This window comes from Vigna unguiculata, chromosome 7 (genome assembly GCF_004118075.2).
Source record: "Vigna unguiculata cultivar IT97K-499-35 chromosome 7, ASM411807v1, whole genome shotgun sequence".
In the NCBI taxonomy this organism is placed as follows: domain Eukaryota; kingdom Viridiplantae; phylum Streptophyta; class Magnoliopsida; order Fabales; family Fabaceae; genus Vigna; species Vigna unguiculata.
The window spans coordinates 37,190,094-37,208,470 of NC_040285.1; the positions used below are offsets into that span (position 1 = coordinate 37,190,094).

Here is an 18,377-nt window from a genome sequence, read left to right on the forward strand (position 1 = left end):
TAAATATGACAGCAATTTGGAACTATGGTGGAGTTCTTTAACCACATAAGATGCATGTATATAAGGCCAAAGTCTTAGCTGAAAAAGATTAACCTAATTGGAATCACATTCTCCACAGACATTAATTTTGTTGGGAAATACGCCAAACTCTTTTCATGTGGATGCAGATGTGGTCCATTTCGGATAAAGATGCCAAATGCCACGTATCCAACTTCTGACCATAACATCCAATGCCTTTTGTGTAGCTTTATACGCCAGCTTAATCATTATCATCCTTGTGTCATGCATCATCAAACCTCACTCTACATTTTTAATCAATGGTATCAAGCTCTATTGATGAACAAGCAAGTTCGGGATGAAAATTATAGATTCATTTCTTGGAAATCACAGTGTAAAAATGTCTTCAGCCACTGGCTAAAACTTTGTAAAGCACATGGGAAAGCGTTGAATAGAAGATAAATCTAGCAGCAATATCATATAATAAACTGTAACGAATATATCACTATATTCATGTGAGAATAACACTGGAGCTTCCATTAACATTGATCTGAATAAGGAATCAAGCAAGAACTTGATGGTTACGTTGATTGGAATCCAATCCAACTTTGGAGAAATTCCAACATCTGCGGAGAACTGAGCAGGCCCAGCACACCCGTTTCTTTGGAATACTATCTAGCCACACATTGTTTCCACAAGACCCTACCCATTAGTAACTCAACCATGGTTGAATTTATATGATATAAAATTAACTACAAGTAACGTTATTCTAATACTATATGTTATATTAATAAACAAATGTGAACAAGGTTGGTTGGTTGATTAATTGATGATGCATGCATGTTTCCACACTCACTTTATATATTGCCCAACTCACCTTTCTTCCACCACATATGTGAAACCTGCTTCTGCTTCTGTAAGATATATTATTCCCTATACACTCACTGTCTCAGTGTAGTTGATTCATAGTAAGAGTGTTGTGGAGTGGATCAAAAGAAGAAAAAGATGAGCTGCAACGGTTGTCGTGTTCTCAGAAAGGGTTGCAGTGAGAACTGCATGCTACGACATTGCCTACAATGGATAGAGAACCCACAAGCCCAAGCTCACGCCACCCTCTTTGTGGCCAAGTTCTTTGGCCGTGCTGCTCTCATGTCTTTCCTTTCCGCCGTACCTGCCAACCAAAGATCCGGTATGCAATGTAACCCTATCTTTGTATGCATGAAAAACAGTTACCGAGCTACATATATGGTATAAATGGGGATACATGAATTCTGTTCTTCTGATTTTCTCAGAACATATCCAATATTACAATCTCTTAAAAACTTAGGAAAGGTTCTACAGTTATTTTACAATTCTTAGTACTATCAAAAACATTTGTTTATATGAGAAATTATTCTTATATATAAGAACCCCTGAGCAACTCCTACCAAATTACAAAACCTTCCATTTGTTAAACCTGGTTCCGTTAAATTAAGATGAAACCCAGTTAAACTTTCAGTATGCAAGTGCAGTATATAACAAATCATTTACTACTATAATTAACTATATATAGGACGATTGATGAGGAGCTTAATTATGTAGTGTTATTTGAGTTTGTGTGTGTTTTGAAGAAGTTTGGAGAAAAAGTTGTGACCTTTGGTGTGTGTATGTGGCACTGACAGCTTTGTTTCAGTCACTGCTTTATGAAGCAGTGGGACGTACTATAAATCCAGTGAATGGAGCAGTGGGGCTGTTGTGGACCGGAAACTGGCACATGTGCCAAATGGGTGTGGAGAAAGTGCTCCGGGGTGGTGCTGCGTTGACCCCACTCCCTCACTTCCTGGGTAGTGCAGATGTACAGTATCAACACCTTGTAACTCAGAGAGTGATGATTGCAGGTGGAACATTGTGTCACCAGGCAAAAAAGCAACGTGTGGGGACACCCTCCCAGGAATCTGAGACCTCCTATGTGGAACTTAAACCACCGGATTCTGCCCCTCAAAGTCAAAGGAATCTCCTTACACTATTCTTCTGATACCTTATAATGCAAGCTGATGTTAGTGGCATAATCAAAGAGATATCATACTATAACTAGAGATCGAAATCGGTTTTACCATTTTAAGGATTGGAGTTACTCTTGTCTTAGATTAATAGGCCCGTGACTATGGCTGTAAATGAGTTGAGTATTCGAAATTAATGTTGTAACCATGAACTGTGAAAACTATTAATTACTTCAATTTGAAGTGTTAGTTTGTTCAAATGAGTAAACTTACCTACATTATTATAGGTATTGCTAATGTTGTTCTTCTATCATATTTAAAGTTTCATATGAAATGTATTAAATAAGATGTATATCATGGAGATAAAATTTTAACACCAACCATATCTATTGTAGTGTGTGCATCATGTCTTCTTATTTAAATCTATTTCATAAATATGACTCATGAAAAAAAACTTTAATTTTATGTGTTTAGTTTAATTATAAATTAATAATTTTTATTTCAGGAAAAAAATTATGTTTACATTATAAAATTATCCATTTTTATTTAATAAAAAGTTTATTATTTTACCAAAAAAAAACTTTAATAATATATGGATACAAACATGTTTAATGCAATGTAAAACTAAAAAAAGTTTAGACGTAATATTTTTGAAATTCAATAAATAAAAAACTTTGTTGACTGTTAAAGAAAATACTTCAAATGTTTGTACATTTGTAAAAGTGTCTCTGTTTATATCTATTTAGCACTTCTCAATATGAAAAAGAGTGAATCCGCTTGAGTTTTAGGAAACAGTAGAAAAGTATTGCTCGGTCACGGTCACGACAATGAGATAACAAAATATTATCCTTCTGATTTTGAAAAAAGATTGAGAGTTTAGTTCTATAAAAAAAACGTACACTTTCGACCAATAAAAAATATCAAAGATAGTAAAGCTAGCTATTAACTCCATTCCATTCTTATTACCTTCTGTGTTATATCTCCACCCGATGGAAAATAAAAGGCTGGGAGTGGTGTTAGCATTAAGAGTGAGCAGTCAAATAAGATCAGTTCTACACACGTGTTGTCAGGCAGCTAGAAGTTGGCGCACCAGAAAGTTGAATGGAATGTTTTGATAAGCTACAATCCTTGACCTGCCAGATTTATTAGATTCAAAATAGAAATAAGCATTGATACAGCATATCAGAATTAGATAGCTTCAAGAAAACATGCTTTACCTGCATGGCCGCTAACGAGGACAAAAACTCCTTGCAATGTTCCAACAAAAACCTTTCTTTTGAGGTCACCTTTAGGTTTTCCGCCACCAAGCAGTTAGTTTCTTCCACCTGCTACAAACTCAATGTGTTCAGATATACCACCAGAAATGCAAACAAAATGCTTATCTGTAAAAGGTCAATTCCCCATGGAACTAAATGAGCAAGTCAGTGATTGGGCCAGAGCACCAGTAATGTGAAAGGTTTAAATGAGGTTCTAGTCAGTGTTTTTGCTATGATTTGGCTGTTGTATAGAGCTAAATGGTGTTGATGGTCCATGTAACTCACCCAACCTAGTGAGCTTACATGTTACATTTAATACGTCCTTTTTCATCATATTAGATAGAAAGTTTACCGAACAAAGCAAAAAGAATATGATGGTGGCAGAAATGAACCCAAGCAATAATGCATAGGTTTAGAGCACTTATATTATTATCCAAGAAATAGTTTAAGGAGCCATAGATCAACAAATTCAGTAAAGAATGTGAGAATTCAAAACAGGTTAAAGAAAATGCAACTGCCAAGCGTCAAGCCACAAAGAAACTCCAAATCATCTTTTTTTAACAACACTTCTGAACATTAATTTGGCACAACTCAAAAGAAGGTAGAGGGATTAGAAATAAGTAAAACAGACATTTACAGGCAACAAACAGCAACGCATAAAATATTGACAATACAAAAACTAAGGATAGCATACCCAAACATTGTAACTAGTATGTATCGGAAAGTTTAGGTCAAACAAGTGACGAAAGTTAAATTTAATATTTGTTTCGAAAAAAAGTTGGAATAATATTTACACGAAATAAAACCTCAATGGGCTTGACACAATTTGACTAATGACTGAAACAATCAAAGTATTACCTCAAACACAAATACCAATTTTCAAACAGAAGTCAGAAAAATAAATTATAGACATATGGGTTTCACGCAGACATTGCACATCTAAACTTACAATTAAAACATCAACGTACGAAACATACAGAAGATATAAAAAAAAATCACCTTTGAAGAAAGAGAGTATATTGACGATGCCATTGCCTGCATCACATCAACTGCTGACCCCAAAACATCCTTTAGATTTTATACATCAGCCAGATAAACAATAGCAGTTCAAAATTTGATAGTCTATTTTTAAAATAGTGCAAAGTATCCCAAAAAACAAATTAAGCTTTCCTGTATCTTATTGAATTTAAGCTTCCGTTAATGAATGATTACAGAAATAAAGAACTCAAAATTAATTTTCAAACAAATTAAACTAATATGAGCTGATGGAAGTTGTTGTCATGTCATCTGCTAAACAAAAAACTACACTCAGGATAAAATTCAGTAAACATGAATTTCACATTAATGTACCAAATAGCACCTTTCTTTCAGGTATATACTTTGTTGTAAGTTGAGCAAGGTATCACCAGTAGTCTAGACAAGAACAACTCCCGTCCTTAAAATGGTGAAACCGATTTCGATCTCTGACAATAATATCTCTTTTATATGCCATTGATATTAGCTTGGTAATTGCATGGCAATCCCCACAAACTCTCAGGTTTTTTATAATTCTTATAGGTAAACTTGAAGGAGATGCTATTAGTGCAAAAGCTATAGCCAGCCTTTCACTGTGGTAAGAAAGGACATCTTCCTTATCTTCTTCTTCGACATCAAACAAAACTTCTGATGTTCTTGGTTTATGACCATATTCTTGTAATCTTCTATTTATGTCCCCAATCTTCAAATATATTTCTTTTGAAAAAGGGTGAGCTTTGTCACCTGTGAGAAATTCATGCATTGCACCATTAATATCCACTAAGCTAAACCCAGGCAACTTGTCAACCCCACGATCCTTCATCTGCATCCTCACTCTCTTCACATCATTCCACCGACCAATGCTAGCATACATATTAGACAGAAGCACATAGTTTCCACTTGTTTCTGGTTCTAGCTCTATTAAGTGTTTGAGAGCAGCTTCCCCGATCTCTATGTTGCCATGAAGTTTTGCTGCACCAAGTAAAGATCTCCACAAAATTGCATTTGGTTTCATAGGCATAGCTTGTAACATATCCTTTGCCTCCTTTAATCTCCCAGCTCGACCAAGAAGATCAATTAAGCATCCGTAATGCTCAAGTTTTGGCTCCATTCCATGAACAACCTTCATGGACTCGAAAATTTCGAGGCCCTCCTCTACCAATCCACCATGAGAGCAGGCAAACATAGTAACTACAATAGTTGCATCACCAGGAGCTAGGCCCTCAAGTTTCATCTTTCTATACAGTTCAAGTGCCTGACCCACATGGCCATGAACTGCAAACCCCCCAATCATGGCAGTGAAGCAAAACGCGTCCCTTTCAGACAGCTGATCAAACAATTGGCATGCTAGATTCAGACAGCCACATTTAGAATACATATCCACCAGTGCAGTTCCCACGAATCGATTCAGTTCAAGATTGTTCCTTAACACATAAGCATGTGCCCAAGCACCCTGACTCAGTGCACCCAAATTAGAACATGCAGTGATCAATGCCACAAGTGTAACTTCATTAGGCTTTCTCTGAGACAACTGCATGTCTCTGAACAAATACAATGCCTCTAAGGACATATCAGCGTCTTGAAAACTTGTTGAGTAACTAACATGAGTGGCACTTTGTGCGTAGGCAGCCAACATGGTATTCCATGTGGCGAGGTCAGGTTCATTGATTTGATTGAACAAATATCTAGACACACACAGCTTTCCATATTTGGCATAGAAATTGAGCAGTGAATTGTTGACAAAGTGGTCATAAGGGGGTTGAAGGAATTTGAAAACATGGGCATGGAGGGAAGGACCATGTTGGAGCCATGGACCAAAGCCACAAGCTTTGAAGAGGGAAGGAAAAGTGAAGCTATTGGGTTGAAGGGTGTTGTGGGTGAGAATCTGGTTATAAAGTGAGAAGGCTAGATGAATTTGGTCCTTGTGACGAGTGAATGAAGAAATGAGTGTATTGTATAGAAAAACTGTTGGGCTTGGGATACGGTTAAAGATGGTAATTGCATAGGTTGAGGAAAATTTGGAGGATGTGTTAAGGAGGTGGCTCAGATAGTATGTCTCGAGTGAAAGACCAGTTGCTACCATTTGAGCATGGGCTTGCTTAAGGGTGTTGAGGTTGTGACATTTTTGCAGCTTTTGGAGAATTGGGTGGTTTGACATCAGGCTTTTGGATTTCATTTTCATGAAACCAACTTACAAAGAAATGACCAAAACCATGGAACATTTATTTGCAGAGTAGCGTTATATTGAAAGGTATAATCCAATTGGGTATGATATGATACCAAATAAGAAGGTGGATTTGGAAATGGAAGATTGAAGAGAAGTCTAAAGACTACGACTTTCATCTAAAAATCATAACGAAGTGGACAACAGAACACAAGACTGATTCAATGAACTTGTTGTTTGTGTTGATACTAATATGCATGCTACTGAGAAGAATGAAGAATCAAACCGGTGCAGATAAATAAATAAAATTGTATGGACCGGGCTCAGTAGATGGGCTCCTATCTTCGCTGTTCCGTGTATAGATTTTGGACAATTACTTTCTACACCCCATCGAACTTTTTCTCCCACCCATCAAAATACTTCCAACAAATATTTTCCGTAGAAGGTCAGAATCTTTTATTTCCCAAATAAAATTTCCAGAATTATTTATTTGTGTTTAGGAAAATAAATTCCGGAGATGACGGTACAAAAAGTAATTGTCTATTTGTTGGCTACTTTCTTCTTCTGTACCTTTATATATTTCTTCTTACAATCTCCTAATTTATTTTTTTAATTATGTCATCCAAAAATTAAAAATAAATTTTAAATTATGTGATTAAATAAAAGAATATTTATGAATTGTATAATTTAAAAATAAAAAATATTGATATAAATTACATAATCTGACATTTTTTAGGTTGTCTAATTCGGAAATTAAAAATGATTTTAATTACACAACCCAAATATCATTTTAATTTCATCCGAAATACAAGATAACTTCTAAATTATACAGTTTAAAAGTTAAAATTAATTTTAAAATTATATAATATTAAAATAACTCATTTAAGACAATTAAAAAACAGTAAAATGAATTTTTTTTATAGAGATCCAGAAATAAACTGACATTTTTTTCATTAAGAATCCTTCTTAACAAAAAATAAATATCTAAAGAGTGTGTTTTGAGGTTTAAAAAGAATTAAAATTTCACATTAATCAATGAACTGTAAACAAACTTCGTGTAGCAACGTTTAATTTTAAGAAATATTGATCTTTTGTTATTGTTTTACATGGAGAGAAAAAATAATTACTAAATTGAAAAGAAAATTGAATATTTTATAATATAATATAATGAAACAAAATTTCCATTTCCTAATCCGACAAACAGAATGAGTGCATTATTTGAAGACAAAACAATTAAAACGGGTGAAAAAAAAATCTGCATAAAAAAATTTCATAAAAAAGGGTTAGTCATACATTAACAGATGACACAAAATGAAGTGAATTAAGAGATAAAATATAAAATAAAATACAAAGATTAAATTTGAAAAAAAAAATTTAAGAAATGATTTACATTGAAAATGAGAACTAGAAAGGGGATGGTTTTGTTTTGAAATTTGATTAGGTCACCCGCTCCCAGTGTTTTAGTAACTTACTTGGCTGCACTCTTGTATCCAATTTTGAATCTTCCCTTCCCACCCCAAACTTTTCAAATTTCAACAAATCCCAGACATGGCTTCTGCGGTTCCCGCCGCGACGGGGCGAGAGTTGTCGAATCCTCCATCGGACGGAATAACCAATCTCCGATTCTCAAATCACAGCGACCATCTCTTGGTCTCCTCATGGGACAAGGTATGTGTGATATGCACGCTCCTCGTTCTCAGTTCTTTGTTACTTACTTCCTGTGTATGCTATTAATTTCATTCTGTTGGTATTTGTGTGTGCGCGCGTGTGATTCAGAGTGTGCGGCTGTATGATGCGAGCGCCAATGTGTTGAGAGGAGAGTTCATGCACGCTGGTCCTGTGCTCGATTGTTGCTTCCACGACGATTCCTCCGGTTTCAGTGCCGCAGCCGACAACACTGTTAGACGGTCAATCACTCACTCACTCACTCACTCTCTTCAATTTCAAATTTACCCACTTCTGTGGCTGTTGAGTTTGTAACCTAGTTTGGTTGTTCCTTTTACTTGAATAACTAAATTGCACATTTTTCTTTCTTATATCCTTAAATTACATTTCATCTCTCTCTACTTTTCTTTTTCTTCTTTCTGATGTTACTCTCTTTATGATGGATTAGTGTGAGTTATGCTGATTGCATGCTCTCGATTTTTCTCTTCTTGTGACTCTCAATATCATTGGTTAGGTTTTTTTGAATCACAACTGTTGGCATTAATGCTTCAGAATATGAAGTGAAAATATGAGTTATGGGATTTTGAAACTTGGTTTTATATTGTGAAGTCCAACATTTGATAACATTATATTCGAAAGAAAATGCCCATGACAAATTACGTTTCTTTACTATTTACTTTGGAAGATCACCTTTTTTAGAGAGATTAATATGCTTCATATTAGTGGGTCGTAGCGTACAAAAATATATATTTTGGTAGCGTAAAAAATATATATTTCCGGTTTGGGGCTTCAGAAACATGAGATGAATATTATTAGTTAAGTTCCACTTCCAACCGCGCAATTCTGTATATAAAACCACATTTTTTATCTTCTAAATTCCAAATTTTGACAGTACAAAGTTCAAAATTAATTGTCAGTGACTTTAGAAGTTGCATCAAGAAAACACCCCTAGGGAGAGGCTTGTTTGTAGTTGCTGGTTACCAGCGAAAGAGATTGATTTACATTTGAATGGATTAAGATTTAAGGCATTTAATCCCTGTGATGGAGAAATAAATGTAATTTCTAAAAAAGGGGGAGATAAAGTGTATGTTGAACATTTCTGAGCGGAAAGAGGGCGTTCATTTCTAAGGAGAGGGGAAAATCGCTCACCCTTTATATTGTCATGCTCCAGGCTTGTCTTCAGCTCCAATAAAGAGGATATTCTGGGGAGGCATGATGCCCCTGTTCGTTGTGTTGAGTACTCGTATGCTGCAGGTCTTCCCTCTCTATCTCTATAATGCTGACCTCATCTCACCTATGGTACAATGTCACTTTACTCGAAAAAGATATTTACCTCTATCTTTTCTGTCACTATAGGCCAACTGATCACTGGTAGTTGGGACAAAACGCTGAAATGCTGGGACCCTAGAGGCGCCAGTGGACAGGAGCGCACACTAGTTGGGACATATCCACAACCTGAGCGTGTGTACTCTCTCTCACTGGTTGGACATCGTCTGGTTGTAGCAACGGCTGGAAGACATGTCAATATCTATGATTTGAGGAACATGTCTCAACCTGAGCAAAAGAGAGAATCTTCATTGAAATATCAAACCAGATGTGTTCGCTGTTATCCTAATGGAACAGGTGAACTTTAATTAATGGCTATAATACGCAATCATATATTTTTCTGAAGAGGACGCACTATTTTTTTCTTTTTTGTTTCTTAGCCGATATAGTTTTTACACTTCATACTCAAATAACTGCTTTGTGCAGGATATGCACTTAGTTCTGTTGAGGGCCGGGTTGCAATGGAATTCTTTGACCTCTCAGAGGCTAGCCAAGCGAAAAAGTATCCATTTCTCTCTATACTTCTGTCTATGTTCTCCCTTTCTAACACTAATGTTATGTGATTATTTTGAACTTCTTGTTGCATAGATAATAGTATTTCAGTGCATATGAAAAACAGTATTTCTTCACTAACTTCTACCTATTGATGACCTTTCCCTAACCTTCATGTAGATATGCTTTCAAGTGTCACAGAAAATCGGAAGCTGGAAGGGACATAGTCTATCCTGTAAATGCAATTGCATTCCACCCCATGTAAGTGCTCTTCACCTTGATTTTATCATCTTCATGAATCGAGACACTCTAACAAGTATTTTAAAATTGCTTGCTCAGTTGGTTCTCTAGGATTTATAGTGTCAATAGATGTAGCGTGTATCGTTCGAAAATCCTGTTGAGAAACATATAAGTAAAAATATAAATTACATAAAAAATTCTTAATAGCTCCCTTGTGACTTGGAGGTCATAAATTTAAATCTTGAAAACAGTATTTCCACTTGTGGGATTTTAGCTAGTTTGTACTATCCCCCAGGACTCTCTCCTTGGTGGGGGACCTTGCAGAGTGACCATTTTTATACTAAGAAAATTTTCTTCTTTAGTTATTTTTCAATTAAGTAGATGGAATTGATTTCTTCACATATGTAGTTTGAGCATAAATACATGTGGTAGATGAAATTGATTTCTTCACATATGTAGTTTGAGCACAAATACATGTGGTAGATGAAAGTTCTGTTTCCCTTCTTTCGTATCCTTATAATTTCAAGAGATCCAAAGATGAAATGCTGTGACACCCGTTTAATGGAGTTTGGAATTAAATGGTGTTGTCATCTACGCATGTTAGGATTATCAACTCATATGTTGACTTCGTCGTTATTAACAAAACCGCCTTATAAAAATGTCCGCAGATATGGCACATTTGCCACGGGAGGTTGTGATGGGTATGTTAACGTATGGGACGGAAACAATAAGAAGAGGCTATACCAGGTTTTATTCCTTTTTGCTTTGGGTTAATTGAGTGACCAAATTTTCTTGACGTAATTAATGAAGTTACTAAATTGCTGTTTTCTCTTCTAGTACTCTAAATATCCAACTAGCGTTGCCGCACTTTCGTTTAGCAGAGATGGACGCCTGTTAGCTGTTGCATCAAGTTACACATTCGAAGAAGGACCTAAAAGGTATGTTTTGTATCTAATTATCTGTCTCTCTTATACGAACTAGTTTAATTAACTTTGTTCATTGCATTTACAGCAACGAATCAGATGCTATTTTCGTTCGTAGTGTAAACGAGATTGAGGTGAAGCCGAAGCCCAAAGTCTATCCCAATCCTCCAGCGTGATTGATTCCTGAGGGCCACTGTTTTATTTTTTTCTTCATTTCTACTGTTGCACTTCCTCCTAGTGAACACCAAAAACTAAATGTAAAATCGCTAGCTTATTGTTGGGTACGCATCACTGTCAATATGCTTTCCTATTGATTTGTCTTTATCCCCGTCAAAGTAAATTGAAATTGATAACAACACCCTTATCAGGTCAGGTGCAAAATATGAATTTGAGTGTGCACATTTGTTTATTCCCTCTCCTTTTTCCTTGGAAGATATATTGTAGTCTTTCTTGGATGATAAAAATAAAATAAAATTGAACATGATTAGTCAAACAGAAATGTTGTACTTCCACCTCAATTTTCGGCATAGAATGAAAAAGAAACTTGTCATACAAAGGTCAACGTGTGATGTTGATCAACTAAATGGAATCCAGTTAGTACTTATTAAACTCAAGATAAATTCGGGGTGACAGATGTATCCCAATTGCAAAGTCAGAAACAAAAGTAGTGAGCCCAACAGTAACGAGTGCTCTTGATCTAGTTGGCAAGAATGCCATGACAAATTTTGAAGAATTTATGTAAACGTATGGAGAAAATTTGTTTATTATTTATTAAAAATTAATATGGATACGACTTTTCCCTGACGCGGCAAATTAAAAAGAACGTTAGACAGGCTGCAATAGTGGCAGGAAATAGGGCTCGTGTTGCTTTGTGGTTGGAGTGCATTCCTGGCTTTCTTCTTTTTCAATCCCAAGTACCAGTCCTCAAGCTAACTGTTTACGATTGCTTAAAATCCTGTTTGATTTTGGTGATTACGACATCTATCTACAAAGACATCTAACTTAGAAACTAGGTTCATTGGTTAATATTGCTTCCAAACAAAGTTATCTTTGCAAGATCTACACATTTTCTTTGTTTTCATTTTTCTTCTTCCGGGGTAGGGGAAACAGTGTCATTCGTATATTTTCAATTGAAAAACAAAAAATTTGTACAAGAAAATTAAACAATTGTCCCAAAAGTCTTAATTTGATCATGGTAACTTTCTTAAACGAATGGTCCTGAGTTGCATCTTTGCTATGCTGTCATGATTGCATCTCACTTGTTAACAACAACGAAGTTCATAGACAACTTCAAACATATGTTCTCCCACCGGTTAGCAATTCGACAGTCCAAGACGAATATGGCACCGATGATATGCAAAAATCATGTCTCTGGTTGCTAAAACTACATTGACAAAATACAGTAAAGACATATACCAGGGATTGAAATGAAGATCTAAGCAGCAAACTACCTAATAAACAATGATTAGTTGATTACATATAGATATATACATAGCCACCCGCTTTTCCTCAAATGACAAGGTAAATTGTATACAGCTAGCTAACTAGTGAGCGAAAAGCCACCTCTTTTCCTTTGTAAATTGTAATATTCAGACACAAAGATATACTACACACGACATACAAGGCCACAACAGGTTTCAAAAATGTCAAATGAACACCAAAAGCTAGCTATTAACTCCGTTCCATTCTTATTACCTTCGGTGTTATATCTCCACCCCGTGGAAAATAAAAGGCTGGGAGTAGTGTTAGCATTAAGAGTGAGCAGTCAAATAAGATCAGTTCTACACACGTGTTGTCAGGCAGCTTGAATTTGGCGCACGAGAAAGTTGTAACGTATGTGTTCTTAAGCTACAATCCTTGACCTGCCACATTTATTAGATTCACAATGGCAATAAGCATTGACACAACATATCAGAATTAGATAGCTTCAAGCAAACATGATTTACCTGCATGGCTGCTAACGAGGACAAAAACTCCTTGCAATGTTCAAGCAAAAACCTTTCTTTTGAGGTCACCTTTAGGATTTCCGCCACCAAGCAGTTAGTTTCTTCCACCTGCTACAAACTCAATGTGTTCAGATTTACCATCAGAAGTGCAAACAAATACTTATCTGTAACCCAAAGGTCAATTCCCCATCGAACTAAATGAGCAAGTCAGTGATTGGTCTAGAGCAACAGTAATGTAATGTGAATAAAACAAAGGTGTCAATGAGGTGATTTGGTTGTTCTATAGAGCTGCATGCTGTTAAATAGTCTATGTAACTCACCCAACCTAGTGAGCTTAGATATTAGATTTAATCTGTCCTTTAAATCATGTTAGATGGAAAGTTTACTGCAGAAAGAAAAAGAATATGATGGTTGCAGAAATGAACCCAGGCAATAATGCATAAGTTTAGAGCACCTATATTATTAACCAAGAAATAGTTCAAGGAGCAATAAAATCAACAAATTCAGCAAAGAATGTGAGAATTCAAAACAGGTTAAAGAAAATGCAACTGTCAAGCATGAAGCCACAAAGGAATTCCAAATTATTGTCTTTTTTAACAACACGCCTGAACATTCAATTGCCACAACTCAAAAGGAGGAGCTAGAGCATAAAAAAAGTAAAATAGGCATTAACATGCAACAAACAGCAGTTACATCAAATACTGACAACACAAAAAATAAGGATAGCCTACCCAAACATAGTAACTAGTATGTATTGGAAGTTTTAGGTCAAACAAAATATTTGTTTTGAAAATAGTTGGAATAATATTAACAGGAAAAAAAAAAACATCAATTGGCTTGACACGATTTCATTAATGACTGAAACAATCAAAGTATTACTTCAAACAAATAACAATTATCAAACAGAAGTCAGAAAAATAAATTATAGATATATGGGTTTCATGAAGACGTTGCACATCTAAACTGACAATTAAAACATCACCGTACTTTGGAAAGAAACATACAGAAGAAATAAAAAAAATAAAAAGCACCTTTGAAGAAAGAGAGTATATTGAGGATGCCATTGCCTGCATCACATCAACTGCTGACCCCAAAGCATCCTTTAGATTTGGTACATCAGCCTGATAAACAATAAAAGTTCAAAATTTGATAGTCTATTTCTAAAGTGGTGTAAAGCATCCAAAAAAACAAAAAAGAAAAGTAGCACATACTATTGCTTTTTCAACAACCGGAAGACGGAGTGTACTGGCCTTCAAAGCTTCAGTTGCTCCAAGCAAAGAACTGGAGTGATCTCTATCTAGAAGTGCCCATTCCTCCAAATAAGAAATCTATACCCAAGCAAAATAAACTTTGATTATGAATAACAGTGATGATGATAATGAAGAAGATGATGATAATGATAGAACTACTGGTCAATTGACATGATGAATGCTGATTACGGCTATCAACTCAAGTAAAAATAACATTTAATTCTTACAACATATGCTTCGAAGTAACAATATTAAATTGCTATAATATTATCAAATAGTCAAATTTGCATCGATTCATAAACAGGACATGCACTTCAACAGTAAGCGATTATTTATAACAGAAAAGCAGTACAGATTAAAATGTGAATTATATCAAGCTAATCACCTTTCACAAGTTAGATTCATTGCACAAGAGACATTATTTTAAAATTGAAAACGCATAACCATACCTGTCCTTTAAGAATGGAAGTTAACTTCAACTTTTGTCTCAGTAATACAAGCTTGATTCTTTTAAGTATGACTGAATACCGAAGTTCTGAAATTGTTACCCATGCATTCCACAAATGTCTCTGCCATAATAAAAATAATTTAGGTCACACTATAGTTATTAGGAGGTGAAGTACTGTAATTGCTATCACCCAAAAGCATAGGGATTGTCATCCTAAACATAGTGGGAGTAAAACATTTCACAACAGAACAAATTAAATGTGCATGTAGATATCTACATACAAAAAACATAACTTCTGGATATGTGACCGCCTCTCATGATAAAGATTTCAGAACATTAATCATGAATAAAATTGCTGAATGTCACTAAGACCTGTACATTTCTGGGGCCTACAAATTGATGTAAGAAAGATTAAGTGGTGTCAACTTCCTTATATACCTGACTGAAGATCAACAAGATATTAGGGCAAGCTATATACCAAGAGTCTTATTCAAGATACACTTCCAACTTCTATTTTCTGTACATATTCCCTGCATTTTATATGTTCTTTTGGTTCACACAGATAGAAGGTTGAAGAGTTTACATTTCCATTCAAATCACTCCTAAACTTCTTCTACTTGTAACAAATTGCGAACTTCAGTCAGGTATAGATGAGAAATACTATCTACATTCTCCAGGTTTTGATGCTACATTCAAGAAAAGTTATAACTATAACAATTTTCACCGTCTTATCAGCATTTAGAAACCTAGCGTATTTCCTTGAAAATGAGGTCTTACATTGATCTTATGACCTTAGCAGCCTAAATTCTAACACAGCACATCTCAAATATAGTTTTCTAACGAATTCCTAAGCACATTCTATTCTATTGAGTGTTACAAGTGTGACCTGTTAATCTGAATCACTCCACAAAACACGCTACAATATACAAGCACTAAACAATACAGTTACCAAAATAACTAACAATTAGACACATTAATGTCAGAAACAGATAACAGCAACCACAATACTTACTAAATATGGCATGCCTTAATACAACATTTAAGCATACCTCAGCATTTAGTTTCTGCACCATAAATGTAGCATCCGCCCTAGCATTCACGAACCGCCACTGCACATACCGGTTATACAGAAGCCTCAATGTATGTGCATCAAATATCCGATCTTCCCCAATCTTCCCTCTCCGCACATCAGCTGAGAAGCTAAGAATGGATGGTGAGTTACCCGAACCACTATTGATGGAGCTGGCAACTGTGCTTCTCACCCTAGCAGGACTAGGCATCCCTCTTGACGGAGAGGATCCTGCCCAAAGCTTACTCGGCGAAGCAGGCCGAGCATTCACACTCCCCCTGACAGGAGAAGCCACAGTTCGTGGCGACAACATAGGACCATCACTGTTATATCTTTTCAACTGAGCATTTTTGTTTGGCAACCCAATCCTAGAAGCAGGGCTGGTGGACAAGGGTGAACCAGGGTCCTGCAGCCGGCGAAGCCGACTATTAGTTTCCTGCCAAAACCTGGCAGACATGACAATGCCACGAGGCTCCTTAGGGCCCTTCACAGCCCCGGAAGAGTCATGTGCTCCGGAAGTGCTCCCAGAGGAAACACTATCAGTATCAGAAGCAGTGAGATCACAAGACACGGAAGACTTACTCACCAAATTCCCACCACCACCATCATTATTATTATGATTATTAGCATTGGTAATAGAATTATTATTAGCATTACTATCACCCTTCAACAACTCAACTTTCCCCAAATCCAAACTCAACCCTCCTAACCCATCAAAAGAAGCCCTTCTCTTTTCACCTTCCACCACCATTGACTTCTGCAAATCCCTCACCACTTTCCCAAACCCATTCCCAACAACCTTCTTCTTATCACTGATATCCACACTCCTGGAAAGATGATCCACTTGCCTGGTCCTCGCCGGCCACCGATGCTGATCCGCCGGCCTTGAATTCTCCCCCTTCACCGGAGTGGCCCTCCGTCGCTCAGGCGTGGCAGCCTTCCGCGGCGGAGGGGTGGCGGCGGTGGCTTTGGTCTTGCTAATGGGCAGCGAATAGGCCTCTCCTTGAAAGGAAACCGACAGGCTCCGAGTGGAAGTCACCAGGAGCTTTGCCGCCTCGGGAAGCGGCGTTGCGGGGCGCGGGCGGCGGCGGTCCACCGATTGGGAACGCTTTGGTACCAAAGGGGTGGAGGAATTGGTGGAATGAGAAAGAAGAGGGGAAGGGAATCGACGAGAAGAAGAACTTGTCGTTGATGTTGAGGTTGAAGTTGTTGTTGTTGTCGTTGTGGTCGAAGAAGGCGAGGGTGAAGGAGAGTGAGACATGTACCTTGAAGAAACTTGCCTACCCTTTGGTCTCCTGGGTATGGTGCCATTGCTGCTGTTGTTGTCTTTCTCAGAAGAGGTCAATGGGCGTTCCGAAATGGCAGCCACCATTTCCGAAAGCTGAGAACCTTCCCTCACATTGCCTCTCTCATGATGGTTTTCCTTTTTCTCTTTCCCCAAAGCTCAAATCTTTACCCTGTTTTCCACCCTGCAGATCACTGGGTGTGGTTCAGATTCAGCATTCGAGAGGAACAGTGAGTGAGTGAGAGAAATAGCGATGCAGGGTGTGGGATTTTGGAGAGAAAGAGAAAGAGAAAGGGAAGTAGGTGTTAATTAAAAAAGAGAAAACAAAAATAAAAATACAAATACAGTGAGTGTGTAATATAATGTGTAGAGTGGAGTGTTCCACAGGTGAGTGAGTCTTTGGAGAAACGTTATGAGGTGTTAATGTTAATAATTCTTTGTTATTCCTAAGTTTGTTGTTTATTATTTTTTTTTCTTAATATTCCTTTTACCTTACAATGTGCCATTTTATTCTTAGTGTGTAACCTAAAAAATGCCATGCGTAGAATTTATCGCTGCCGTTTACTTCTAAGGGAGGAAAAAAAAAAACAAACAAAAAATGAATATATTAAATATAAAAGGAAGGGAAAAATTAAAATAAAATAAAATGCTACTATCGTTGAACCACAAACAAAGTAATGTAATGAAGTAAAAAAGTTTCATAGTTAAAGTTTCTTACTAGTTAAAATTTAGTTCATTGTAAAAGTGAACTCTTCCACATGTTTTTCTTTTTCTTATTGGATGGATTTGATTTTAAATTATTGCTAGTAGGTATTTTAAAATGAAGTAAAATATATGAAAAATAATAAAAGTTTTAAAAAATTAAAATTATAAGATTGATGCACGTTATACTGCATACGGCATAAAAAACATTTTATACTATAAAAAGTATATTTGAAACTATTTATGTTTAAATATACAATATTTCTTTTTCTTTTGAATTTTATTAATTTTAGTTGTTATATATTTAAAACAAAACAATATACTACATACATAGTACCCAAAAAAATTGCATTAAAATATATTTCCCCGTTTATGTTGAATTTTATTCCAAAAAATGGGCATGGCTATCTTTTTTTAATAAAATAATTTCAAAATATTTTTCCATTAACTTTTAAACTTCTTCTTTAAATCGAAGTTACTTTATTATTAAATATCAAATCAAGGTATTACTTTGAGACATACTTAACTTTTTAGTAAGGAGAATCACATGTCTTTCTTTAAATTCAAACTCTTTTCGGCTAACAATATACTTTCTTTACATTGTAATGCCAGTAAGTTTAA

The 18,377-nt window shown here is 36.0% G+C and overlaps 4 protein-coding genes across 7 annotated transcripts; 2 read left to right on the plus strand and 2 right to left on the minus strand.

The window, feature by feature from the left end:
* The first annotated feature begins 467 nt into the window (after positions 1-467).
* On the plus strand, positions 468-2,236 carry LOC114190658 (LOB domain-containing protein 38-like). The gene is made up of 2 exons (XM_028079626.1): positions 468-1,186; positions 1,659-2,236. Exons 1-2 carry the CDS (start codon positions 1,003-1,005, stop codon positions 2,009-2,011), a joined length of 537 nt encoding a protein of 178 aa, XP_027935427.1. The 5' UTR covers positions 468-1,002; the 3' UTR covers positions 2,012-2,236.
* LOC114190657 (pentatricopeptide repeat-containing protein At5g43790) lies at positions 1,766-6,659 on the minus strand. Of its 3 annotated transcripts, XM_028079624.1 has the most exons (5): positions 4,593-6,659; positions 4,232-4,281; positions 3,194-3,301; positions 2,943-3,109; positions 1,766-2,007 (listed from the first exon to the last, which is right to left on the minus strand). In XM_028079624.1, exon 1 carries the CDS (start codon positions 6,426-6,428, stop codon positions 4,635-4,637), a length of 1,794 nt encoding a protein of 597 aa, XP_027935425.1. In that variant the 5' UTR covers positions 6,429-6,659; the 3' UTR covers positions 1,766-2,007; positions 2,943-3,109; positions 3,194-3,301; positions 4,232-4,281; positions 4,593-4,634. The 3 variants fall into 3 exon arrangements, with proteins under 3 accessions (XP_027935425.1, XP_027935423.1, XP_027935424.1); XM_028079622.1 differs by having other exon boundaries at positions 4,232-6,659; XM_028079623.1 differs by having other exon boundaries at positions 1,910-2,014; positions 4,232-6,659.
* Positions 6,660-7,832: 1,173 nt separating this feature from the next.
* Positions 7,833-11,443, plus strand: LOC114190279 (mitotic checkpoint protein BUB3.1). The gene is made up of 9 exons (XM_028079099.1): positions 7,833-8,078; positions 8,187-8,317; positions 9,247-9,329; positions 9,432-9,698; positions 9,828-9,903; positions 10,074-10,154; positions 10,802-10,880; positions 10,971-11,071; positions 11,145-11,443. The coding sequence occupies exons 1-9, from the start codon at positions 7,959-7,961 to the stop codon at positions 11,230-11,232; spliced, it is 1,026 nt and encodes a 341-aa protein (XP_027934900.1). The 5' UTR covers positions 7,833-7,958; the 3' UTR covers positions 11,233-11,443.
* A 981-nt stretch (positions 11,444-12,424) lies between these two features.
* LOC114192422 (QWRF motif-containing protein 2) lies at positions 12,425-17,412 on the minus strand. 2 transcript variants are annotated; one of them, XM_028082138.1, is made up of 6 exons: positions 15,750-17,412; positions 14,702-14,821; positions 14,214-14,330; positions 14,034-14,123; positions 13,003-13,113; positions 12,425-12,918 (listed from the first exon to the last, which is right to left on the minus strand). In XM_028082138.1, exons 1-6 carry the CDS (start codon positions 17,139-17,141, stop codon positions 12,838-12,840), a joined length of 1,911 nt encoding a protein of 636 aa, XP_027937939.1. In that variant the 5' UTR covers positions 17,142-17,412; the 3' UTR covers positions 12,425-12,837. The 2 variants fall into 2 exon arrangements, with proteins under 2 accessions (XP_027937939.1, XP_027937940.1); XM_028082139.1 differs by having other exon boundaries at positions 13,003-13,110; positions 15,750-17,409.
* Between the last annotated feature and the right edge of the window lie 965 nt (positions 17,413-18,377).